Source organism: Carlito syrichta, unplaced genomic scaffold, assembly GCF_000164805.1.
Source record: "Carlito syrichta isolate Samal-C Ts95f unplaced genomic scaffold, Tarsius_syrichta-2.0.1 Scaffold304514, whole genome shotgun sequence".
Taxonomy (NCBI): Eukaryota; Metazoa; Chordata; class Mammalia; order Primates; family Tarsiidae; genus Carlito; species Carlito syrichta.
Genome location: NW_007248610.1, coordinates 221,628 through 248,674, shown reverse-complemented (window position 1 = coordinate 248,674; position 27,047 = coordinate 221,628). Strand labels below are relative to the sequence as shown.

Genomic DNA, 27,047 nt, shown 5'->3' with positions numbered 1-27,047 from the left:
CACACACACACACACACACACACACACACACACACACACTTTCTGAGAAGAGTTCTGAGCCAGATGCTGACAGATGCTGAAGGGGAGTAGGAGAGAAAGACATAATCAAGAAGCCTTTCAGGTTTCTTGTAAGACAGAAGTTGTCTGACTAAAGGCTAAAGTATGCAGGTAGACACATGGAACTTTACTTCTAACTATTCTTAGATTTCCTGGTATCCCATATAGCATTGCTTCTAAGTAAAAAATTCATCTTACAGGAAATATAGTGGGGTCATGGGCTCATGCTTATGGAATTCAATGGTCTTACCAGTGCTGAGTCCAACAGACTAGTGAAATTACCACTCCTTTATAAAATTAAGTTTCCATTTTAAAATCATTGTAGATTTATATGCAATTGTAAGAAATAACACACAGAGACCCCCTGCTACTGTACCCAGTTCCCCTAATGGTAATATCTTATAACAGGATAATATCACAACTAGGAAATGGACACTGATACAATCCACTGATCTTATTCAGATTTCACTGGTTTTACATGTAATCATTTTTATGTGTATATTTAGTTCAATGCAATTTTATCCTATGTATGGTTTCCTGTATTTGCCACCACAGTCAAGATACTGAACAGTTCCATTACCACAAAGATTCCTTGCGTTGTCCTTTTATGACTCTCCACCTCCCTCTGTCTTCCTCCTCCCTGGCACTTAGCAAACACTGATCTCTTCTCCAACCCTATAATTCCATTATTTCAAAAACGTCATATATGTGAAATCACACAGTATGTAACCTTTAGGGACTGGCTTTTTTTTTCACTCTGCATAATTTCCTTGAGAGTCACTGAATTTGTTGCATGTACCAGTCACTCGTTACTATTCATTGCCAAGTAGTATTCCATGGTATACCCGCTTTAACTATTCATTGGTTAAAGAGCATCTAGGGCTATTTCCAGTTTTTGGCTATTACAAATAAAGCTGCTATGAACATTTATGTACAGGTTTTTATAGGGACATAAGTTTTTATTTATTTCGCATAAATATTCTCTGCTCCAGTGACACCCAGCTTCCAGTGTACACATATGTCCCTTGGGAGAACCCAACCATCTCAACCAGGTCAGGTATCAGGCAACTTGTTAAGCTGCCAACTCCTGGCCTGAGTCCACCACTCACTGCCTGGCAGTTGTCAACAGCAGAATCCCCAAAGTTTTAAAAAGGGAGGCAAAACCCAAACTGAATCAAGGCTGGTTAATTTTATTCCCAAATCACTACAAACAAGGCTCTACTCAAATGTGCTTAGTTTCTCTTATTTTCTGTTATTTAATGCCAATAGACAAAAACCCAAGGGCCATATCAGGCTACAATAACTAATATAGTCAAAAGAGAAACATTTAACATAGAGTAGCCTTTATAAAAACAAAACAAAACACATTAAAAGATGGGAGTGAAATTTCTGAGGAAAACTGAGTTAAGAAAGATCTACAAATAGCAAAAGCTAATCCTGACTTGGGAAGTCATTAAGAGTCTGGTAGCCAGGCTCGGTGCTTAGCCTGAAATCCCAACACTTTGGGAGGCCGAGGCGAGTGGATTGCCTGACCCCGTGGGTTCAAGACCAGCCCTGGCAACTTAGCGAGACCTCATCTCTACAATAAATCAAAAATTAGCCACACATGGTAGCACATGCCTATAGTTCCAGCTACTTGGAAGGTTGAAGAAGAAGGATTGCTGGGGTCCAGCAGGTCGACGCTGGGATGGCCATGAGCGTGCCACTGCACTCCAAACTGGGCGGTAGAGTGAGATTCCAACTCAGGGGGAAAAAAAAGAGTATGGTTATAGGTTTTGGGGTCATCATACAATCATATGATTGTATGACAACCCCCAAAACAAAACACACAGAGAATATATGCATCTTTTCTTTTAGGAAAAGTATAACACTGTTTATAAGCATATTATAGGTGTTGACAAAAACCCACTTTTTCCAGAGAATTCTATCTACTTCAACCCACTCTTACATTGTTTTTGTATTAACTAGTAATTTCCTCTAAACATGTTTTGAAAATGTTAGATTCCATTGTGAAACTAAACAACATTTCAGGACATTTTTATAACTAATTCAAAGATAACTTTCCTAGAATTCTGTAACAAAAAAACAGGTTGGCACCATGGTTAAGACCAGAAACATTTTCCAACATTCCTTTACATAGCAAATAGTTTTTACAATGTTAGTGAGGGGTGGGTGGGGCCTATGGGGCCAAGGCTAGAAGCTGAACCTAATAAAGTTCTTCCCACCTCTACTAAAAAAAAAGAAATTCATGTAATTTTTAAAGTTTTGATAAAACTGGTGAGAAAACAAAGGGTTAAGTGAAATTACTAATTTTGCTACTACAATATATGAATTTAGTAGGCTTCAAATTTATACTAAAAATAAGAGAATTTTCTAAGACCTTTAAATATTTTATTTCTCCAGTATTCTGAAAGGACTAAATATCAGACTTTAAATATTCTGTCTTCTAGAATATTCCAGTATTTTGAAACTAAAAATACAATTTAAAATATTCATTAAAAAGTACTAAAAAACATTAAAAATATTTGCATGAAATCCATCTCATATATTGCTAAGATAAAGTAAAACTATAAACGGTCTTACAACCCCAGCATTCTAAATGAATAAGCTCAAACAGTAAAATGTTTTATTGTGTGACCCCCAAAACCCTAAAACCATTTTTTTCTTTTTCTGAGTTTTACTCTGTTGCCCAGGCTGGAGCGTGGTGGCACAACAACTATGGCTCACTACAGCCTCCACCTCTTAGGCTCAGGTAAATCCTTCCACCTCAGCCTCCCGAGTAGCTGGGATTACAGGGGCACACCACCACACCTGGCTAATTATTTTATTTGTTTGTTTGTTTGTTTTGTAGAGATGAGGTCTCACTATGATCTTGAACTCCTGGGCTCAAGCAATCCTCCTACCTTGGCCTCCCAAAGTGCTGGGATTACAGGCATGAGCCACCATGCCCAGCCTTATTTTTTTCAATGTGCTGAAAAGTGATATGCCACCCTCTACTGTTAAGAAACAGTTATATACAGAAAGCAGAAAAACCAATTCTTTGCTCAACTATTGCCACCTTGTGGCTACGAGATGGGTTAGATGCTTTATGTACCACACACAGCTTGCATCAGCTGAAAAGATTCTACAAATCTATATTGTCTAAGTGACATAAAAGGAATTTAAGGTTTTAAAATTATTTTTAAAGGAGGGGAAAAGGTATCTGACTTAAAATAGCTTTAGCAAATATTTACCGTGTCCTCATACATAAATGTGTGCTACGCTGGTTATAAAAATGAATAGGACTTGGTCCCCACGCTGACAAAAAAAAAAAAAATTGAAGAGATTGATGCATAAACCAATATAATGAACCAAACTAAATGAAAAGTGAGCATGAGATGAGTACAGAATCTACAACCTACATGCAGAACAATGGTGTTACAGGTCTCTTAAAGTTGAGTTTCCTTTAACTAGTAACCACAGTGAAAGCATTAGAATAAGGAATTCATGATGCACTGTCCTTGAGTAAATTCCTGGCTGCAGGGGAAAGTTTTTTGTAAGGATAATTTGCTTGTGCTCTTACTGAACACCACTTATTTCTGAGGTCCACATATACTTAAGTCTGCACTTTAAGGACTATAAGAACTAAATCAATGGACACAACTTGAACTTTGATCACTCTATATACATATTTTTAAATCCAATAATAGGCCATCTGAGATGTTATTTTTCTTTTGTAATAATTAACCATCAAAATGCCTAAATTTTATTCCATTAAATCAATAAATATATATTCAATCTCAACTTTTATGTAAAACATTATGCAAAGGATAAAAAGGATGGATAGAACAGGTTTACAAATGACTATAATATAACTTGAGAGCTGTGGGTACATCATGAAAGTTGTATAAAACAAAACTCCAGGACACTCAAAAAGAGTTTCATCTGGTTGATGGGATCACAAAGGCTTAATGGAGGAGGTGATTTTTACAATGGAATTTGAAGGCAGGGAAGCTAATTCCAGGGTAAAGAACAAAGGTAAAGAAATAATGATTTGTTTAGTGAACAGCAAATTTTATCTTCAAAAAAAATGTAAAGCAGAAATCATTTTGCAAATGAAACCTTACATAAAACTCATACACACACACACACACACACACACACACACACACACATATCATGCATGCAGTATTTTGTTAGTATAAGTGTATTTTATGTGATCAAATTCATAGCATTTATTATGAAGTTCCCAATTTCTGTATTTTGTTTTGGTTGCCCAATAACAAGAAAATCCATCTATTATACCCCATATGTTGATAAGGGGATGAGGAAACAGACATTACTATGCACCATCAGCAGGGGTTTAGTACAAACAGGCTATCTCTGTCAAAACTCAAATTGTGTATACCCTTTTACTCAACATATATCCTAAAATATACTCTCCTAAGTGTGCAAAAAAAGTAAATGTTCACTATAACATCATCTGTTAGAAAAAGGAACAGAGGCTGGGTTTGGTGGCTGAGCCTGTAATCTCGTGCTTTGGGAGGCCGAGGTGAGTGAATTGCCTGAGCCCGCAGGTTCGAGACCCACCTGGACAACTTGGTGAGACCTCATCTCTACAATAAAAAAGAAAAATTAGCCGGGCATGGTAGCACGCGCCTGTAGTTCCAGCTACTTGGAAGGCTGAGGCAGAAGGATCACCGGAGCCCAGCAGGTCAAGGCTGCGGTAGCCGGAAGCATGCCACTGCACTCCAGTCTGGGTGACAGAGTTCTAACTCAAAAAAGAAAAGAAAAGAAAAAGGAACAGAAACAACCTAAAAGCTCAATAATGAAGGCCTTCTGGTTAAATAAATTATGTTACATCCATACCATGGAATATCAAGCAAATATTACATAATAGTAAGGAAAAATAGTCATACTTAAGTAAAAATAGCAATTTTGAACTGTAGCAACTAAAATATACTAAGTGCTTATTAAGTAACAGGCACTTGTGTTAAGTGTTTTAAATAATGAATTCATTTAATCTCATAATAATCCCATGACATAGGGTTTCCCTTTACAAAAAAGGAAAAGGAGATATGCAGATATTAAGTAATTTTCCAAGAAAACATAGCTAGCAAAAGGTAAAAAAACAGGATTTAAACCAAGATTATCTGAATCCAGAATTTACACTCAAACAGTAATATTTACACACAAATATGCATAGGAAACACTCTCCAGCCTTGAGAAAGTGAGAAAAATGGAAAAAAGGCCTTTACATTTCATATAAAAATCTTCAGTGCTATTTAAATCTTCTTTCTAAATATTACTTTTACAACCTGTACACAATTTTTTTCAAAAATCCTGATTACACTATTAGTATTTATTCATCTTGTAATCTCGAGATACTATTCAATTAAACAGGTCCAGAAACTTCAAGAGTAAAGTGAGTTTTTTGACAAGTTGAGTCCCTATCAAAACCTAACAACTGTTCATATTCCTCATCATAATTATAAATTAGAAAAGCACCTAAAACTTCCAATACACACTTAAAATGAATGTGACATTTCCAGTTTTCATACTACTCTTACAATTGTTTTTGCTCAATTATCACGCTAGACAGGCACAATCAACTGACATACTTGAGCCTATACTATTATCATTTGTACAACTGTGAACAGTCACACATAGACTGCAATTCAAAGATAAATGAGGTATAATCGAAGTTCAGAAATGCACTATATGTACTATTCATTCAATCATGCATTTGGCAAACATTTACTGAGTGCCCACTACTAGTCAAGCACTGTGCTAAGGGCTGGAAACATAGCAGAATAAGAGACACAAGGTCTCTGCCCTCCCAATTTACATTCTATTGGGGGGAAACTTAGAAAAACTTTTATTCTGATGTATATCTCATGTTTCTCTGGCACTACAAGTTAACGCGTTAGTGATTACAAATGTTCTTAAATTTGGCATTAAAATTCCTCATCCCTGATTTTATTTTTTTATTTTTATCACAATAGCCTCATGCTCATAATTTTTTACTTCATAATAAATGCTATGAGTTTGAACTCAAAATACACATATACTAGCAAGCCCTGTGCATGGTTTGGTTTTTGGCAGCTTTTTTTGTTTGTTTAGTTTTGGGGTTTTTGCAATGAAAAACTTGATTTTATTGCCTCTTTGAATGGCACAGCTCAACCTCTAGTTAAAGCATTAACCTACATACATTTTAGCAGCATCTTATATGCATTCTTTAAAAAAAACCGTCATTAGAGCACTTTTAGTTCATACCAAAATGAGAGGACAGATATCCCGTACATCCTCTGACCCCACACATGGATAGCCTCTCCCATCATCATCTCCCACCAGAGGGCTACACTTGTTACAATGGACGAACATACATAATACATGGTATCGTTTATTATTATTTAAGAAAACAGTGGAACTTCATTCAAAGAACTGTGCAATTCTGGAAGCATCTCTGTGAAGTTATTCTCGGGAAGGCAGGAGGCTGGAGAAATGGCTAAGGTCACATAAAAGCTAAAATATTAGATAACAGCTTACTCGGCACTAGCCACTGTACTGAGAGTACTTTAAATGTATTATTTCACATACGCTCCCCTATAACCCTAGCTGGAGTATTATCTTTACTTAGAGATAAGAGAGCAAATTCAGGATAAGTTGCACAAACTCACTCAGCTAGAAAGATAGCAGAATCCTAAAACTGTCTAAGCTTTTAACCTCTACAGGAACCGGGGTCCAGAATGGCAGCAGGCCTGTGAAGCCACAGGGGAGAGATGTACTGCTGTGTATCAAATCTTGCAGATATCATTAATGGAGGTTTACAAGATTCCCAAGGAAAGCAAAAAAATCATCTCATTAAGTCTGACTACAGAGCCCAACTTTAGGAAGACAACTCAGTCCACAGTGTGTGTAACCACCTGGACCAAGGAACAATGGAGTCAGTAAGTTTTCAATTAAGAAACAGTAAAGGGGTCCACTAACTCAAAAAGCTTCAAAGCTAAGAACTTGGTGAACAGAGACTACAACACAGCCTCCTAATACCCTCCCCATCTAGAAAATTTTCTTTCCATTAAACCAAGATGTTTTAAAGAATTGTGAACAAAAAATCAGTGAACCACACAACCAAACACATTTACCCTCCATCTAGTAAAATGTGTTCTAAACTGTGTTAGGTGGAGAACAACTAGCCTGAGCTGTACTGAGCACATCTAACTGACATGCTGGAACTGTCAGGAAACACCCAGCCTCCTTCTGGAAAAACTGAACACCCCAGTTAGAACTGTCTTGGAAAGGAAAGAAAAGGGAATCCTGGTCCCTCGTAAATATCTTGGTTGTTTCCTTTATTAAACAAACATTACTGCTTACCACTTGAAACCCAGAAGTATGAGAGACATTTTGAGTTTCAAACACTATATATGTGATGCTATGATTTCCATTCTTGCTACAATTAACTCAGCAATTAAGAATTATTTTCTGGGAATTTCTGAAGGTGCTTAGAACGCAATGTGTATGGGGGTGGAGGGTGTTAGAAGGTGAGAAACGGAAATTCCTTTCCTACACAATATTTGGAAGAGAAGCACAGAACTACAACATGTTTCCTACCTCACTGTACTTAACCCTCAAAGCCCTATGAAAAGGAGGGATCTAAAAATCCATCCCTTACATGGTTTCAGGTCAGTCATAGCTATTTTGTTGGAACTTTATGACTTCTCCAGGTATGGTAGAAAGAATTATGTACCCCCAAAGACGTCCACATCTTAATTTGTAGAATTTGTGAATATGTTGCCTTCCATGGCAAAGGGGAATTAAGTTTTAGGTGGAATTAAGGGTGCTAGTCTGCTGATCTTAAAATAGGGAGATTATCCTGGATTATCTGAGTGGGTCCAATGTATTCACAAGGGACCTCAAAAGTAGCAGAGAGGGGCAAAAGAGATATCATTGCAGGCCTCTACAAGCTTGAACAGGCAAGGAGACAGATCCTCTCCTGAACCTACAGAAGGAAAGTGTGTGCCCACACCTTGACAGCAGCCCGGCGAGACCCCATCAGACTTTTCACAACCCTCAGAATAGTACTTTTCTGTGGTTTTAAGCCACTAATTTGTGGTAACTTGCTACAACAGAAAATAGAAAACTAGGCCTTCGATTCTAATGCTTGGATTTTAGGAAAATTTTAGCAATGATAACCACTACCAAAATGATCCTATAATCCAGGACACTGCCAGTTTTATAAACTGTTTGGTACTACTCTCCAAGGAGATAAATACAGAAATGTACTTCGTTTTATGTAATCGAATTTTATGTCTGCTGAACTCATTAACAAGAACCTCAGGCTTGTACTTTTATTTCTTCCGTTTCATTTATGTATCATTTTATGGTATTTTACAAAAGCACTGGCTGACACAGCCGGAAATTTTATTTTTCTAAAAAGAGGTCATTTACAGAAAAGGAAAGTGAACCAATGTAGGTTTAAATCACTTAAGTTAAGGAAGAGTAATTCTCTCATCGCCTAGCCACTGAACTAACAAATGTTTATGAAGAGGCTTGTACGCTCAACACCAAGCTCCAGGCCGGAGCTACCGCGCAGAACGAGACCCAGCCACCTTCTCCCAAGCGAGTCGCCCTAGACTGCCTCCCTGGCAGCGCTCCCTGCTGGTCTCCCTCCCACCAGCACGCGCCCCAGGAAGCCACGCAACGGAGTGTGGACCGAGCCGGTCTAGCACGTAAATGCCGTGTAAAAGCACAATCAATGAAGAAAAACACCGAGCCCGCGCTGGGATCCGCAGGGCCAGGAGCAAGGCCACAACATCTCCAACCGCGGGGCCCACCCACAACCCCAAGGTCCGCACCCGACATCAGACTCCGCCCCGGCTCCCGGCCCCGCCCCCCGCGTCGCAGGCGTAGCTCCACCCCCTACGCCAGGTCCCAGCCCCGACTCCCGGCCCCGCCCAGCGCGTCGTGGGCGCACAGCTCCCGCGGTTCCCTCTCACCCGCCCGAGCTCCGCTTTCCGCTGTAGCTCCGAGTGCCGTTCCAACGCGCTCGCGAAGCCGCCTGGGCGCGGCCTAGGCTCCATGGCATCGGAACGCCCACTCTCGGTGCCTGCGCCCCGAAAGGGCCTCGAGAAGAGACGCGCTCGCAGAAAATGGCTCTCGGCAGCCGCGGCACGGGTCCGACATAGCGCCGCCATGGCTTCTCCCACAACCTCTGACCTTTGGCCTCCGCAAGCGCGCGGGTCACGGGGCGGAGCGATGAGAGGCCCGCCCACCTGCCGCCGAGCGCTGAGGGCCGACGGGCGTGGTCTGTCTGTTGCGGGGCCGGATGGTGGGGCGTGAGAGCCTGAAGCTGAAATCGGTGGCAAGAGGTGCTCTGGGTTTTGCGTGGGGAGGACATTTAGCCAGCGGAAATTTCACCCCTTGGGGCCTCGGTGGGTCCTCGTCCTGCTGTGACTCCAGTCATGCAACGCTTGCTGTTCGCCTGGGCCGCTCTGCTAGAGGCCCGCCCGCGTCGTTCCCCCGCCCCTCGGGACTCGCTCAAGTACGAGGTTCTCCTCGATCGCCCATTTAGCATTGGGAGCTCAAACACAGACTCTCTGGCTCTTCTGCTTTTCCTCCGTGCCACGTAGCCCTTCCTAATACGCCATATAGTTTACTTGAAATAAATCTTAGTGTCTGCTCCCCCAACTGGGGGGATCCGTGGCGCCCGCCACATGGAGGTTCCGCCAACATCTGTGAAACCCTGGATCGAAGTCTGTTGTTCGTGGCCACTTCCGCGCCCAGTGCAGCCACGTTGCAAAGCGGATCGTCTTTCTGAGAGGTTTTGTCGCTTCGGGATAGCTGCTGTCCATCTCCCCTAGGGAATTAAGAAATCTCAGGCCTAGCCCTTTGGGAAAGTCGCTTGAGACCAGGAGTTCGAGACTAGCCTGGACAACTTGGCGGGGCCCCATCTCTATAAAATAAGTTTAAAGAAAAAGAAATCCAAAGTCAAACCTTCCTGGGCACCACGGGGGATCTCCCACAAGTTCCCTTTTGATTTCCGGAGGTTTTTTTTTTAAAAAGAAATATCGGTATGTACCGGCACTAGAAGCACCCACCCTCACTCTTGATTTTCTAGTCTCTTCCTTCCACCCAATGTTCATTTCCCAAATTTGCCCACCCTTTTCAAAACCAAGCCTAACACCGTGACTGAGAAACTGTTTACAGATTAAGCTGTCCATCTTTTACCGAGTTTTCTACTAATCCACAATTAATTGGGGAAGGGCACACATTTTTCCAATTCATTTGCACTTTTGAGAGAAGTGGTGTTTATGACCACAGACCCTATTTTAATGCCTCTGACTAGGGATTTGAAGCTTCTCTGATGCTCTTCAACTGACATCAATGTGCAGAACATGAAGAACACTGATCTCGGAATGGGGCATAACTATGAATCACATGAAATTATTACTAGCCAACTGAAGGGTAATCCTTACAAGTCAGTAGGGGGCTTAAGATAAATTCTGCAGATGAGTTCTCCTTGGCACTTAAGCTATTTCATACCTTGACCAATAATGGACTCGTCTAAAAGTGTTGCATTATTGTCTGTGGCTGCTGCTACTTCCACTTCCTTTCAGGAGAAGTATGGTAAATTGTAAAGAGCATGACTGTTAAGAACTTTCCATTCTAATCCTGATCTTAGGCAGACCTATTTAATGTTGATTTCATTTGTTCGCTTGTAAAACCAAACTATCACCTCCTGTGCAGAGCTTAAGGAAGTACTTTCTAAATTTAACTATGTCAGTATAGATAGAACAAATGGTGTTACTAAGGTCCTGGCTCTACAATTCAACAAATGTATTAGATTCATGTCCAGCTTCAGCCAGATGATAAATTTCTCAAGGATTGTGAAGTAAGCATTTGGGAACAAATCCTGCAGTTTTTAACGTACTTGTTGATGGTGGGTGTATGTACTCAAAGGACAAATAGGATACATCTTCTTGAAGTTTGGGTTTACCTGAAGATTGTAGGCTACGTTCACATTAAACACTTGTAAAAAAAAAAATACATAGATGCAAAATTCACGCAACTTTAAAACATAAAAGTCTGTATAAGTTTTGCCTTGGTCTCTGTCTTTGGTAGAGCATCTGAAGTATCAAATGAGAGGGACTGTAAGAAACTGAGCAAATCAAGGATGTATGACTTTACCTCCTGTGCCAAGCTTGAGGAAGTGCTTTGTAAATTTAACTACATCAGCACAGATAGAACAAGTGCCAACTGTAACATCACCTGTAATGGCAGTATTTTCACATTTTCTGATTCTGCTCCAACTACTCCCTGCTTTATTAAAAATACTGGGCCTAGTTCGGCATGGTGGCACACGCCTCTAGTCCCGGCTACTTGAGAGGCTGAGGCAGGACTGCTTGAGCCCAAAAGTTCAAGTCCAGCCTGAGCTACTTAGGGAGACCTCATCTCAAAAAAACAGGAAAAAAAACAAAAAACTCAGGTCTCCTTCATTCTCCTATGGCTTGCAAATTGTTAATATGCAGTGCAAAAACATTAGTTATGGCAGATGGCAAGGAAAGTGAACAGAAAATTGAGTATAGTGCTAAGTTCAAGTCTCATCTGTAAAATGGTGATACCACCACATACCTGAGTAAAGAATTAAAAGCAGTAAATGTAAAATGCCTGGACACTTACTGAAAGCTCAGTGAGGTGTAGCTATTAGTGGCTAGGTGAAGGGGAACACAAGATGATTAGAAATTCATGCCTCTTAACCATATGTGCAAACCTGAAAGAAAGGTTTAGAGATACAGACTGAGGAGCTATTCATATCACTCTAAAGATACTTTAGTCATTTCAGTCATAGAAATAGATAAGATCATTAAGGGGATCGTGTAGAAGATGGCTAGAAATAGGCAATAGCACTTGAGTTGGAAGAATATTAACTAAAACATAGTCAAACTGGAAAATAACAGAAAATTCTAGAACCCAAGGAAGAAGTAAAAGCTTTTTGAAAGTGTTAGAGTGAAAGACCATGTTCACTTACAAATATGCAAGCAACAGATTTGTGTTTGGCTTTTACTGTACGGTGGGAAAATCACCAAATCAAAATCACACTACCAACCAACCTCAGTAAGTAACATCAAGATTACATATTAGAGTTGCAAGAATTTTTAGTTACCAACAGCATTTATCTAAGATCCTGGCAAGGTGACAGCATATACAGGCCATACCCTCTGAGTACTTACAAATTAAGAGTGAAAGCGTTTTGTTTCATTTGGATTTGAGTCAGAATAAGGAAACTGTGAAATCTAAGGTTTGCAGGTTTACTTAAAAGTGATGATACTTGATGTTTATTGTGGCTCACACATGGTCTCTATAATTAATACAATTAGAATTGGGACAGTCATTACAAATAGGGACTACTCAGTGGCCAAATTTTGTGATAGGCAAAAACGTGACTTTTTTTTTTTCATCTGAGCTTTAAGAGCTATAAAGAAAAATGGCCAGGTACACTCATGTAGTCCCGACTACTCAGGAGATTGAGATGGGAGGAATGCTTAAGGCCAGGAGTTCAAGGCCAGCCGGGGCAACATAGTGAGACCTGATCTCTAAACAAAAGAAACCGAAGGAAACACATGGTCCTAACAAACTTCTGGTACATATGCAGCAATAGTCGTTAACAAACAAATTTTGGTGGCCAGCATGTAGCTTTTTCAGTTCTGCTAGATACACTGATTTAACACAGCTGCTCCAAGTTCTTTACATATTCGGGATATAAAGGGTTTGGAGAGAAGGTGCACAATGGACTTGCCCCTTTCCTCAACAGACAGGTAATGCATACAAAAGAACTCATGCCCAAATTATAGAATTTTTATTGTTTTAAATACTATACAAAAAAATAGACAGTGTGTATATCTTGATTAACAGATCCAGAAACAGTCCAAATTAAACCTGTTTTTTAATTCTACTTCAAGTCACTTTGTGTTGCTGATATTCCAATTAATGGATTCAACTCATTGATTACTTTGGCCTTGTAAGCAAAAGAATTCTTTCTTTATTTCCCACAAGCTCCATAAATTAAGGATATTCCTTTTTGTAAGTGGGGGATTTTTTCAGGGATATTTTCTTCAGTCACACTTCCTGAGTCCTTAAATATCTGAGATTTGTAAATATCCGAGAGTTCACTCTCTTGCTTTTTTTTTTTTATAGTGTCAAACACAAAACACAATAGAGTAACCAGGACCTCTTTCTGGTATTTTCTACTGATGACTGTATTTCAAATTCCTTTACTATCCGTGAATTCATAATATTGAATCTGTCACAAAGACCATTTTGAATAATAATTAGATCTATGTTTATTTTTCTAAATTCATCCTCTTTTTTACTATTTCTTTTTTACTACTTCTTTTAAGGGCCAGAATGCTTTGCAAATACATTTTTCAAAGTTTTTTTTTTTTTAGCTTAAGTGTAGGTAGATGTCTGGAAAAGTGATTCTCCAATTTATTTCACAACCATCCTCAATATCCACCTCCATCCACCCATGCCACTTCCCACCTTCATTTCTACCCCATTTGGGCAGTAAAGTTATACTTGAGGATATTTCATTCAACCAAAGAAATTACCATCTTACTCCATTTGCCTTGCTGAAGAGGGAAGGACATGTAAACAATGTGATGAAAAGATGCCGGAATAAAAATTTAAAGACTAGATAGAAACAGTAATTTAACAGTTATGTTGAGTAACCAAAATATTTCTATAGAAAGACAAAATTCTACAGGTCTACTCCTCTGGGACAACACTTCAATAACCTTTGCCCTCAAGTGTCTAAAAGAAAATTATTTAGAATATGTTAATATACCAGTAATAAAGTGGATAGTAAAAAATTCCCCTCCCCCACTTTTCTTAAAGCATAGACATTGATCCTTTAATACAACAAGCTGTTTCCAGACCACCGGTCTCATAATAAATATTGAGACCTATACAACTTACATACAGAATTTATTAAGCTTTTCACATGAATAGAGCATAGGTTTCATTGCATCCAAGGTGCTAACAGAAGCTCTAGCAATCGAGAATGGCAGCATGTTATTTTATGACGATCAACACTTGTGGCTTTTCAAATTTGGTGTTTATAAGTTAACTTATCCTGAAGTAAATCTAGCCATGCTTTTAAAAAATGCTTTAGGTCACTCCAAGTTTGGCAATTAACATTTGGCATAAACAATAATAAAATAATCACAACTTGATAAATAACAAATACAACACTGTAGGCCAGAGACATATACAGCATAAGAAAAAGTTGATGGTAAGGAGTAAGTAGTTACTAATAGAGTCTCTTGGCCTCCATGCAAATATGCCCAGAAGGTTAGATTCACCAGCCCCAACATTCAGTTTTCAAAGTAGGGGGCAGAGTCTACAGTATCATTTTACAATTTCTAACACACAGAAAACAAATAAGTAGAAAACAATGAGTTAATTTTTATTAATGCATGACAGCCTCAGGAGTTATCACCAACCCCTTAGTATAAAAAATTTTCAAGTTATATTAGTCATATAACTTTGTGTGCTTATTTTAAATGGTGCAAAATGGATTAAATGAAGAAACGAAGACAATAATGTTTCCCTTAATGTAAATGATTTTGGCATTTTTTATACCCATCTAGATCTAAAAGACTTTCAGGCTTTTGAACTGAATAGTGATGAGTGTGTTCACATTTCAACCTGTTAATAAAATATGCTTGATTCAGAATGTTGCTTTGTTAATTGACTCTGAAATCAAAATTTTAACCTGGTAAAAAATAAGTTGATACAAGTGGCATAATAACCAATATACTGAAATGATTACTGTCACAAACGGTGATAAACAAGGATACAGGGACTTCACTCTAAAGTCACCTAGAAGTTTGATTACTGTACATACTGTCTGTCACTTATAAAACTGTAACAGATTGGATGGAGAGCTGTTTACTCTTGTGTCTTCAGACATCCAAGATATGTACCTTATCCCGAAACAGTATTTATTCCAAAATATTTTTTGTAGTGGCTAGTTCTTCCCTTAAAGGTATAGAAAATATACCAAACTTTTAATAACCAGGATTCAGAAAGTTTTAAAGTACAGTTTTAGTTAGGAATCAAATATACAGCAAGTCAAAGAGGAATAAAAGGAAATCTGATAGAAGACAAAATCAAACTGGCATCCCAGATCTACACCAATTTTGTAAAGTAGAAAAACAACTAACAACCCGTAGAGCTTCTGAGATCATTCTAGCGAGTATTCTCAGGTACTGCAAGTGTTTTAACAATGTTTCCTAAATAAAGGACCTTAAATGCACATTAAAGGGTGTTTCCCAAGAATAGAGGTGAAGATACTTTCATTTTGTTTAACCCACAAACTATTTGGTCAAAGGAATATGTAAAGCTAAATAAAAGCACATCTGGTAGAAATTCATGGCAATGAATGTTGACAAGATGTGCCTGGATCTTGCTTGCAGCATCTGGCAGTGGGTAGCAGAACAAAGGTAGGAATCTCACAGGCTCTCCTGTGTCTGCTCTGGAAGAGGCTCTGTGGCGGTGGCACTAGCATTCGCAGCCGAATTCAAGACTTCTCCAAAATCACCGCCAGCAGGCTTGGTTCCCCCTACTTTAGACTTAAAAAAAAGTTCAAAAAAGAAAAAGACACCATGAAACATAAAATTAGCTAATTCTGCAAAAAGCAACTGAAATTTTACTTACAAGAACAAAGAAATCAGGAACCTAATAGTTCAGTGATTATTATTATATATAGAATTAAGTACTGTTGTGAAGTTCAGTGTGGTTTTACATTAAAACTTATGCATTCTTCCCTGCTGACATATTCACACTGGTAAATCCCTCTTCATTTTTCTCCCTATCTGCTCACTGTTCTTCATGAGGAAGTCTGTCTACAGAACTTTGTAAGGCCTAGTATTCTAAAATATCTAGTGAACATTTTTGTTTGTTTGTTTTTCAAGTCAGAGTCTCACTCTGTCGCCCAGGCTGGAGAGCAGGGGCACACTGACGGCCACCACAGCCTAGACCTGCTGGGCTCAGGCGATTCTTCTGCCTCAGCCTTCCACGTAGCTGGAACCACAGGCATGTACCACCATGCCCAGCTGATTTTTTTATTTATTGTAGGGACGAGGTCTCGCCATGTTGTTCAGACTGGTCTCGAACCCCTGAGCTCAAGTAATCCTCTTGCCTCCACCTCCCAAAGTGCTGGGATTACAGGCATGAGCCACTGCACCCAAACCCACTGTGTTACCTTTATTCACTCTACCATTATCTTTAGCCCAGATTACACCTTCCTTCTCCCAACTACCTGTCTCCAATCTTTTTGATGTGCAGGGCAGCCATTGAAATGTACACAATGCACCCCCTGGTTGTTTAAAATCCTTCAATGACTTCTCACTGCCCTCGGTTTGAATTCTTTAACATGGCCTACCTATCTCTCTAGCTTCACCTCTTGGTTCAATACCCTACAGCAACAGGACTGATAACGGTAAGAAACCTGTCTTGACCAAGGAAAGATGCTCATTAGTGGGTGTGAATTTAACTGGCTCTTAGCTCAGTCTTAACTGGCCAGAGACTTCCTAAAAATTGGAATCCAATTGACTCTTTCTTTCTCATTCTTTTTGGTTTCCTGTCTAAAATCTTTTGTTTGGGAAACTTGAACAACTTGTAACCATGGATTATTTATTAAATTTATTAAAACACACTTTTTAAATGAGTTGGGGTCTCACTGTGCCACCCACGCTAGAGTGCAGTGGCATGACTGCGGCTCATCACAGTCTCCACCTCCTGAACTCAGGCGATCCTTCCACCTCAGCCTCCCAAGTAGTTGGGACTATAGGCACATGCCATCACCCTGACCAATTTTATTTTTTGCAGAAACAAGGTCTTGCTATGTTGCCTAGGATGCTCTCAAACGCCTGGGCTCAAGCAACCTTCCTATCTCTGCCTTCCAGAGTGCTGGGATTATACACGTGAGGCATGGCGCCTGACCCCATTGCTTTACCTTAATTCACTCTATCATCATCTTTAGCCCTGGATTATACTTTTCTTCTGCCAACTAATCTACCTGTCTCCAACCTCTCTCCCTTTTGATGTGCAGTAAAGGCACTGATATTGCTAAAATGTACACAATGAACCCCCCGGTTGTTTAAAATCCTTCAATGGCTTCCCATTACCCTAGGTCCAAATTCTTTAACATGGCTACTCATCTCTCTAGCTTCACCTCCTGTTCAATACCCTATAGCACAGTGAAGTTTCTGTTGGGCCTCAAAAGGACCCCAAAGCTTCAAACATTCTCCTCATTACTGCAACCTCTGAGAGGCGCTGTCTGACCCTCCCTCCTGCCAAGCTAGGTAGGTTACTCCTACTTGTTCTCACTGCCCCTCAACTTTCCGTGTCACAGCCCTTACCCTCACTTTATTTTCATTGGCCATTTAATTGTCTAAGCACCTTGCAGAAAAGGTCTATGTCTCTCTTGCTCCAATACCTAATACTCATTGCCTGGCACATGGCACATGCTCAGTCATCACGGATAAATGAATCAATCCAAAGTCAAAATGTAGTACATGTAGACCTGATGTTTAAATTTAAGTGCAATTTAGCAAAACTATATTTCAAGCATACACCTATATTTTGCAGCTTCCTTGGGATACCTGTTTAACACACAATCCTTTTTTAGATTACATTTTAGATTTACATTTACATTTAGATTCCATTTTTTAAATCCAAATGATACATAGTCATATTTTAAAAACAGAGTCCACTACAATGTATACAATCTAAAAATACTCTGGAGAACAATATACAGTAAATGACCTGGAAGTTTCTCCTCACCTCCAATGTTGAAAGAACAGAGGCAGCCTAGTTTCCCAACTGGCCATTTCAAAAACTAATGCTTAGGGCAGATTTCAAGGAGGGCTATCACATCCCTAACAATATTGAGAACTGAATTATAGTAAACCCTGACTTTCAGCAACTAGTTTGCTTTCAAATATATGACTTGGCGTTAAGAAGAATAAAGCAGGTCTCCTGAAATGACCTAGAAGAATGACTATGATATATTTTTATTCATCAAGTATATACTGAGCAACATGCTAAAGACTGTTCTAAGCCCTTGAGAAATTTCAATGAGCAAAAAGAACAGGCCCTGCATTCACAGGTTCACACAGCAGCACGCATCCTGCTGGTAGAGGCTGAATGAACAAGCTGCAATGCCAGGTGTATACTGTGATTCCTTTTGGAAAAACATTCACACATTTGCATACAAACAGAAAAGGTGCGTACCAATGTCTGTATGTTCAAGAAAAAAGATTCAGATCACTGTAGAGTGTTCTGGTTTTCTTTTAACAAACATATTCTCCTTCTGTAATTTTTAAAAGATGCATTTAAAACATAAGTGATGCAGTTAAAGTTCTGAAAGACTGAAGTGAATATTCGTTTTTAAACTGACTTACATAAAAAACATTTAGGGTTTTCATTTTAATCCTTAAAATATATCCACCATAATTATCAGAGTTAGGTTAGGAAGAAATGAACATGTGGGTTTTATACAAACTCTGTAGGGAGGTCAGGCACTGGATGGGAGCTATATGACCTTTGAGGTTGCTTGTGATCCTAAGAGTTGATGATTTTTGTCATTTTGGATATAATCTTAAAGGTAATACAATTTACAAATCAATAAAGCTAATCATTATGGGAAAATGTTCACCTCCACCAAAATCAAATAAATTTTTAAAAAACAGTGAATCATCAATGATGATCATCACGGCAGCATTATAACAATAAAATTTTCCAGCCAGGCACAGTGGCTCAAGCCTTAATCTCAGCACTTTGGGAGGCTGAGGCAAGAGGACTGCCTGAACTCAGAGGTTCGAGACCAGCCTGGGCAACTTGGCGAGACCTTGTCTCTACAATAAATCAGAAAATTAGCTGGGAATGGTAGTTCCAGCTACTGGGAAGGCTGAGGTGGAAGGACTGCCTGAGTCCAGCAGGTTGAGGCTGTGGTGGCCATGAGTGTGCCATTGCATTCCAGCCTAGGTGACAGAGTGAGACTCTGACCCCCCCCAAAAAAGTCCATTAATTGAGGATTTGAACAAATGATATCCATCAGGTAATAGACAGGAAGCTGCATAATATTAAAAGAGAATACTCAGTGATACAGGAAAATTTTTATGATACATGGTGATGACTTTTTGGTATACATATATCACTGTCTCTGGCTGGTAGAATCTTTTTCTTTTTGTTTTCTTTCTTGTGCTTTCTATATTTTGTTAATTGTCTACAATAAAATTACATTAAATTCTGTCCAACTACAAGAGTATTTGAAATGAATAAAGCAAAAAAGCAGCACAAATTTCTCGAGTGCTGTTGCTTTGTAACTTGCATTTAGCATGCAGTGTGATGCTACAACATACACTAGAAAAACTGATTTACAAAGTACATAACACCTTCAATGTCCATGAATAACATAAAGAGTCAAGTTTTTACCATTCCTTAAATATTTGCAGAAAGAAACACTAATGTGAATGATTTACCCACACCAAAGAAAATTAAGGCACCAGGCAATGTACCACAAAGACCCTGTTCGTCTCTCTACTTGCCTTTAAGTTTTCAACCTTTTCTTCAAAAGATTTGAAAGTTGGAGAGTTTCTATGGAGAGAAAAGAAAAACAATAGTAAAATTACAAATACTGGAAAAAAAACAACAATTTTGAAAATACCATTAGTTCGTTCTATTCCTCTTGAACATTATTCTCATTAGCAAGAGAACAGATATAATTATCAGTATCATATATGTGCAGGCATATATACTATTTATCATAATGTGAGGTTATCGGCTTCTGACCTAAGATTTCTAAGAGTATGCTTTTTGATTCCATGAATAGATATAGATATGGCCACGTACATGTATGAGGAGGAGGAACAAAGCCAGAGAAAATGTCAATTCAGTCACCTTCCCCAACCAACTTGTCACAGTACAAGAAAATGCCACCAGATCAGTTTAATTTGGGTTAGGTACAGTACTATGCTCTAGAACTCCTGTTTTGATTCACATCTTGCCTGGCAGGATTCTTACATGAACCCCCAACAACCAAGCAGGTCAAACAGACCATCTGAGGTTCCATCTCAATACCCAGAAGGCGGCACAATAGAGGGGACAAGAGGGACCAAAGGGAGGAACCCAGAAAGCTGGCTCTGCCTACTTCACAATGCTGCCCCCAACTAATGCAGAGAGCACTCTGAGCATGCATGACAGTGCCTTCACATTCACCCATATTAACTGAGGAACAATGGGCACAGTGGCTCATGTCTGTAATCCCAGCACTTTGGGAAGCTGAGGCGAGAGGTCTGCTTGAGCCCAGGAATTCAAAACCAGCCTAGGCAACAGCAAGACCTCATCTCTACAAATAATCAAAAAAATTAGCTGGACCATAGTGGTGCACACCTGTAGTCCCTGCTGCTTGGGAGGCTGAGGCCAAAGGATCGCCTGAGCCCATGAGGTCGAGGCTGCAGTGAGCTTTGATCATGCCACTGCATTCCAACCTGGGCAACAACGAGACTCCAATTAAAAAAAAAAAAAAAATGAAGAAGTACCATAGCGCCTTTGTCCCACATGGGTTTCCAAAGGTGTTATTCTATCCACCTGACCTTGAATAGCCTTTCTACTACGCAGATGACAGAGGCAAAAAAGAGAACAAGGGGGTTCCTCTTTCCCACAGTGGGGATGACAGAAAAGTGTCAGCCAATGATTTTCAAAGTGTGGCCCCAGACCAGCTGTATCAGCAGCTCTGGCAAAGTCATCAGCCAATGCCAGTACTCAGGACCCAAACTAACCTAACTCCATAGAATCAAAACAGAGTGGGGTTTTGTTTGTTTGTTTTTTGAGTCAAGGTCTCACTCTGTTACCCAGGCTGGAGTGCAATGGTACACTCACAGCTCACTGCAGCCTCAACCTCCAGGGCTCAGGCTATCCTCCTACCTCAGCCTCCCAAGTAACGGGGACTACAGGCATGCACCACCACACACAGCTTTATTATTAGTAGTAGTAGTGGTGGTGGTGGTGGCAGTAAGGACAAGGTCTTGCTATGTTGCCTAGGCTAGTCTCAAGCTCAAGGACTTAAGTGAGCCTCCCATCTCAGCCTCCCAAAGTGCTGGGATTACAGGCGGTACCCACCATGTCTGCCTTCAACAAGACGTTAACAAACATCCTAAGTGATTTCAATGTACACCAAAGTTTAAGCCAAACATATATTGTTAAAAATCCTCTGCCTCAAGAGAGGTAGGTGAGGTAATACCACTTGTAAGTGCTTACTGATGAAAGTGGTAGAACTAAACCACAACTGGCTCCAAATGTCACAATGGGATGAGGACAGTGAAAGGGAAGGATGGCAGAAAGGGGGCGTACAACCAACCGCAGCTCAACAAAGGTGGTGGAACGCCTCCACCAGGACAAGAAAAGGTTATTAGATGAGCAGTGCTCACTTTGTCAAGTGATTTCAGAAAGGAAACAAAATAAGATGTTGTTTATTTCTAAATAAAAATAGAAATAACGCTTTTTTAAATAATCGCAAGCATTTAATGTATCTCTTGCACCCATCCCAATATTAGAGAAAAAGGAACTGTAAACTGATACAATGTTAAACTTGTTAACATTGTAACAGTGTTAGCATACAGTTAAATGCTTGTGTAGAGTAGAAAACTAGTTCCCTGATTCAGAGCAGTTCAGATTAAACATCTAAATAAGAAAAGAAAGCAAAAGACAAACTACATTTCTTAAAAATATACTTTACCTCATAGCAGGCATGCTAATTGAATGTTGAATGGAGCGTATACTAAGAGGCAGCATTAAAAAGAGATAGAAAGGAAATTAGTGTAGTGGTGATTTGACATTACAAAAAGTCAACAAAGCATAGCTTTCTAGGAGCTTTATTATTTTGGCACCATGAAGAATTACCTACTTTTTGAGGTGGAGGAGATCAAAGTCATGCCAACATAATTGACTTTTCTTTAATACAATTTAATCCCAGTAGTTATCAGTGCTAATAATACAACCTTGCATTCGTATCGCAATTAGAGAACTAAAAAGTGCTTTCACCTGAATCTGTCAGGCATATGGAAGTTAAATGATACACTCAAGGTCACAGCAGAATCAAGAATGGAACTTGGGTCTTGGAATTCAATGATCATCACCTCCCCTCAAAAATGAAGCACACAAAAATGAAGTACATGAACACACACGCACAAGCGAGGCCAAGGACATATCCTGAGCCAACTTTCTCAGGGATTTGTTCCCAGCTGGAACAGGAAGGTTCCCAAATAAATCACCTATTTGACAACTTTGACTGATTTTAAAATTACATATCACACTTTAGTAGTAACAGTATCCGTTTTCTCATAAGAGACAATTATACTTCATCTCAATTAACTAAATGTTCTTCAAGATCATTCCAGTAATAATCTGGTCCCCAGACTTACTAGGACCAGTTTTTCACTTAAGGATGATGCAGTCTACTGACCATTCAGGTTCAAGGTTACCTACTTTTAGCCATCTCCCACGAAGACCACCTCACAAGATGAGAGTACCTTACTTCTTGGACTCATAAAACCACTGCATTCTGCTGATATTGTTACTCTGCTTATAATATTTTGATCACCGACACAGTTTTTTTTTTTTTGGTAATCTTTCCATTGTGTAAAGTAGGTAATTCAAGGTAATAATTCTCAATTATAATTAAATATTTTGTGTCTATGATTTCATTTTTCTCAAAGACTCAGTTATGACAAATGATAATGTGTTTTGGCTGTAGCTCCTCAATCTAGCTTTGCATTGATATGTAATAACATGGAGTATGATCTTGAGATATGTCTAAATATGCTGACAGTTTGTGTAACCAAGGTAATCAAGTAGTTGGCCATCTCTACTTGATGACTTATGTAACAGGAAAAGGTCCATGTAACTCAGCATTCTCTCTATCCTGCTACAGTGGTCAATACCTTAAGTATAAGACTATAATTTATTCTGGAAGGAACTTGAGAATTCTCTCCCCATTTGATTTACTGCAGTGTGTTGGTCCTGTATTTTAAGAATAGAGATGAGTGGAAAACATCCTTCTAGATTTACAGCACCAGAACTCCAGTCAGCACCTGCCTTTCCTCAGACCCTTCCACTGAAGCTGCCTGGAACAGTCACATTGCCACAAACGACTTTCCACCATAACTAATAGGACAGCTGGGTCCATGGAGCACCACCCACCACAGCTAACCTCCAGCTGATCTACAAACAGCTTGGACTGAATGGGGGGAAAAAGAAGTTAAGACAATTAATAGTCTTATCCCAGCATATTGTATAAGCAGGACACTAAGCTACCAGATCAGTCCATGGCAGGTATTTGAGCTCAAAATATACATAGGTTAGATGCCCAGAGGATTCTAAGGGACTAGGTAAAAGCAGCAAGAACACAAAGGAAGTCGGTTCCCAAAGAAAGAATCGAATATAAACACAGAAAGGTACAGGAAATGAGGGCGAGATGGTCATGCAGAGAACAGCACAGGGTGAGAGAGGAACAGACTTCTTGGTTTCCTTGATTTCTAGAAGTCACCTCGATTTTCTATTCAGGGGGGTTTCGGTGGGCATGGGCTTGCTTCCTTTCCTCTCCTTGGATTACAAAAAACTTTGTATCTGAACAGCACATTCTCCTTTTAATTAAACTAACTTAGGAGGAAGAGTTTTCTCTTGCTCGTAATCAAAAGACACCCCAATAGAACATTTATTTTGGCAGAAATTACCAAATTCTGGCAAAAGAAGGTGAGTGACAGACAAATGTAATAAATTCTCTGTCCACGGGACTCACACAATTTGATAGTATCAACAAAATGAGGTAACAGGTGGACAAAGCAAGGGCAAATTTCAGAAATTCACAGCTAATTCTAGTCACTGACCCTAAGCACCCATGTAAGAGATCTCTCTCTTCACCAGTCACTTGCTGTGTGGCCTTGGAAAAGTCACTTAATCTCTCTGTAGCTCAGTGTCCTTATCTGTAGTATCAAAACAATAATAGCACCTACTTCAGAGATAATATATATGTCTTACAGGGCATATAAATGTTAATGTGTGCTCCTATTAATTCATAAGAAACAAATTGAGTTTTGCTGCTCTTTTCTAGTTCCTTTTACAGTCACTCTGTCCATTATTATTATAACAAATGACCTTAACTGGAACACAAATTAACATCTACTTTATATGTGATTAGGCTCTCTTAAAACTTTCAAATGTCAGCCCGTTGATATTTCTTTTGTTAGCGCCAACCCTACAGGTTACAACAGTGTCTAGCACAGTTAGCACTCAACAGATACTTTTAAATAAAAGAAGGCATGAATAAACAATTTTGGTAACTGAAACTGGGAAATACGGGCATAGAAGGTGAAAAAGCTCATCAAAGTTTCTCAAATTTTAATCAAAAGATATTCTTTCTTTTTTGCAGCAAAAGAGAATTGTCTGGCATGACTTTAATGAGCCCAAAACAAATAAAATATATCTAGAAGGGTATATGAAGAAATGAGAAATTTCCTTTGGAAAAAGGCAAAGTCAATTAGTACTTCCTCTTAAATATATAAAAAGTATCAGACCCACGAGTTTACTGAATTATGTTATTAGTAACACTAAAATTTAAGTTTAACATTGGCATGGACTGAAATGAGAAGGTTCTTTTAAAGTTTCTCTCAAATGTTACCAGCATGAGTCAATGGTTACCATACATGTGTAGAAAATAAGCAAACAGGAGGGGCAGACAGATATAAACATACCAGCAAGGGGGAAGCTGACTGTCCCCAGAAGGCCTCCAGGGCAGTTCTCAGCACCAGGTCATCTCTGGCACTTTGCCTCCCTGCTGCCAGATACCTCATTCTCAGAACATCAAAAATAGTTCTCTCTCTCTCGTTCCATATAGACATATAAAATACAAAAATATATCATGGCTATTGAGGACCAGGTTTCTTCAGTACATATCGCTGGTCTTTTCTGTGCCTTTAAAAAACTTAAACAAATGAACCTAGATATGGCTCAGTGTGTGTTCTTATTAATTCATCAGAAACAAATTGGGTTTTGCTGCTCTTTTATAGTCACTTTGCCCATTTCATTTAAAAAGTACAATTAAGATTTTATCCACCGTTTTTCTTGTTTTTAATAAATACATATTTCCTATCAGTATGTGGAGGTGAAAGACTAGTTTTTGAAAATTAAACTTCATGGTACCTGCATAATGAACATTTGTATACCTAACCCTGAATTGTACCCCACATATTCAAAATAAAAAATAAAGAAAGAAAATTAAACTTTACAATTCTTGGGTAAAGTCACTTTACAAAAGCACTTCTAGGCCAAGAAGTCCTGATTGCAATCTGATTTAAAATGTGATATATTTCCCACAACCAAGGCATTAGGCAAATATCTAAATCCCAAGTGCTAATTGATTGATTGTGTAAAGTAAAAATTGTTGCTGATCCTAATACATTCAAGTTGGCAAAACTATTACATTCTCTCCTTCTACATCCATAATAGCGTCAGAGAGCAAAATCATCAGTGTGTGTCAGGTAGGATGGACTCAGAACAAACATCTAGCAGAATTAACCATCTATTTCACAGCACTTGGCAAAGGAATCGTCCTACATCCATGTAGGTGGGAGCAGATGACTTGCTGCTGGGAGAGAAATGCTCAAAATCTGCAGCCAATCCCCCTCCTTGGCCAGTTTTTGAGGGAACGTGGTCAGTATTTGCATCTGTGACTCACAATCTAAAAGATGTGGTTTTTCTTTATATGTGTGAACACATTAGATCAGATTAATATCAAGACTTCTTGGCCTAGAAGGGCTTTTTTAAAGTGACTTTACCCAACTTTTGATCTGTAAGAATTGTCAAGTTTAATTTTCAAAAAATAATCGTGTCTTTCATTTTCAGGTTTTAATCAAAAGCCTTCCTTTTACCTCCACATATTAACAGGCCACATATATTCATTAAACACAAGACTTAAATGATAGAGTAAAATCTTAATTATACTTTTTCTAAAAATGGACAAAGTGATTGTAAAAGAAGCTAGAAAAGAGCAACAAAACTAATTTTGTTTCTCATGAATTAATAAAACAACACACACTGGGCCATACCTAGGTCCGTTTGTCTAATCTTTTTAAAGGTATGGAAAAGACCAGTGATATGTACTGAGGAAACATAGTCCTCAGCAGACATTACATATTTTTATATTTTATATGTATGTTTATATCACATTTAATCAGGTACTAATAGGGTTCTTCCTTTCTATGTCATCCCAAGTCCCTGATTCCTTCCCCACCTCACTCAAAGATCATAAACTCTATTCTAACAAAAGCCACATCTAGTTTATGACTCTATCCATAGGACCTATTCACAGTAGATACTCTAATGTGAGCAGAATGTATTATAGAACTGGCTGCATATTTAGTTACCTACAGAAATTGAGCCATTTTTAACTGAATATCAAAGATACATAATCATCTCCTATCGTGGGTTACTTGATTTTTTTAAGTATAATTTTAGCTTTAAATAGTCAACATGTAGAGCTTATATAATCTCATGATCTACTCTGACTTCTAGGGCTAAGTGTCACCAAGACAAGTGCTATAAGTATCTGTTTGTTTCCTTCAGAAGGCATGTAGCTAGACCACAAGTGATTGCATGAGAAGATAATTTGCATTAACAGGACTAGAGATGAGGACTACTACATTATCCCTCCTGCTTACACACTCTGAAGACCTTCCTCCATTCTAGTTTCCTCCAACAACCTACTGGATAACCAGAGAGTCTGAGTGGGAGAGAGAGGAGACATTTGCTCAACATCAAGAAGTCTCTTTCTATAAGGAATGATTTAAGCACACATCTTTTTAATGTGCTCTCTTTTATACCCTAATGTCCTTTTTCAAACTATGAAGTTGCTTGTGCACATAAAAAATGCAATGAATGTAAAGAAATAA

General features: G+C 39.0%; 1 protein-coding gene across 7 annotated transcripts in view; it reads right to left on the bottom strand.

Annotated features, from left to right (window-relative positions):
- The window catches only part of TPD52 (tumor protein D52), a 75,599-nt gene that overhangs the window by 22,037 nt on the left and 26,515 nt on the right, over positions 1-27,047 (bottom strand). For 2 of the 7 annotated variants that reach the window (XM_008060091.2, XM_008060092.2), the window contains 3 exons: positions 21,839-21,880; positions 19,650-19,698; positions 12,871-15,668 (listed from right to left, as the gene is read on the bottom strand). In XM_008060091.2, the coding sequence (XP_008058282.1) occupies positions 15,549-15,668; positions 19,650-19,698; positions 21,839-21,880 (211 nt within the window). In that variant the 3' untranslated portion in view covers positions 12,871-15,548. Of the gene's footprint in view, positions 1-12,870; positions 15,669-19,649; positions 19,699-21,838; positions 21,881-27,047 lie in introns of those variants that run through there. The other 5 variants (XM_021713383.1, XM_008060093.2, XM_008060094.2 and 2 more) reach the window with 4 other exon arrangements.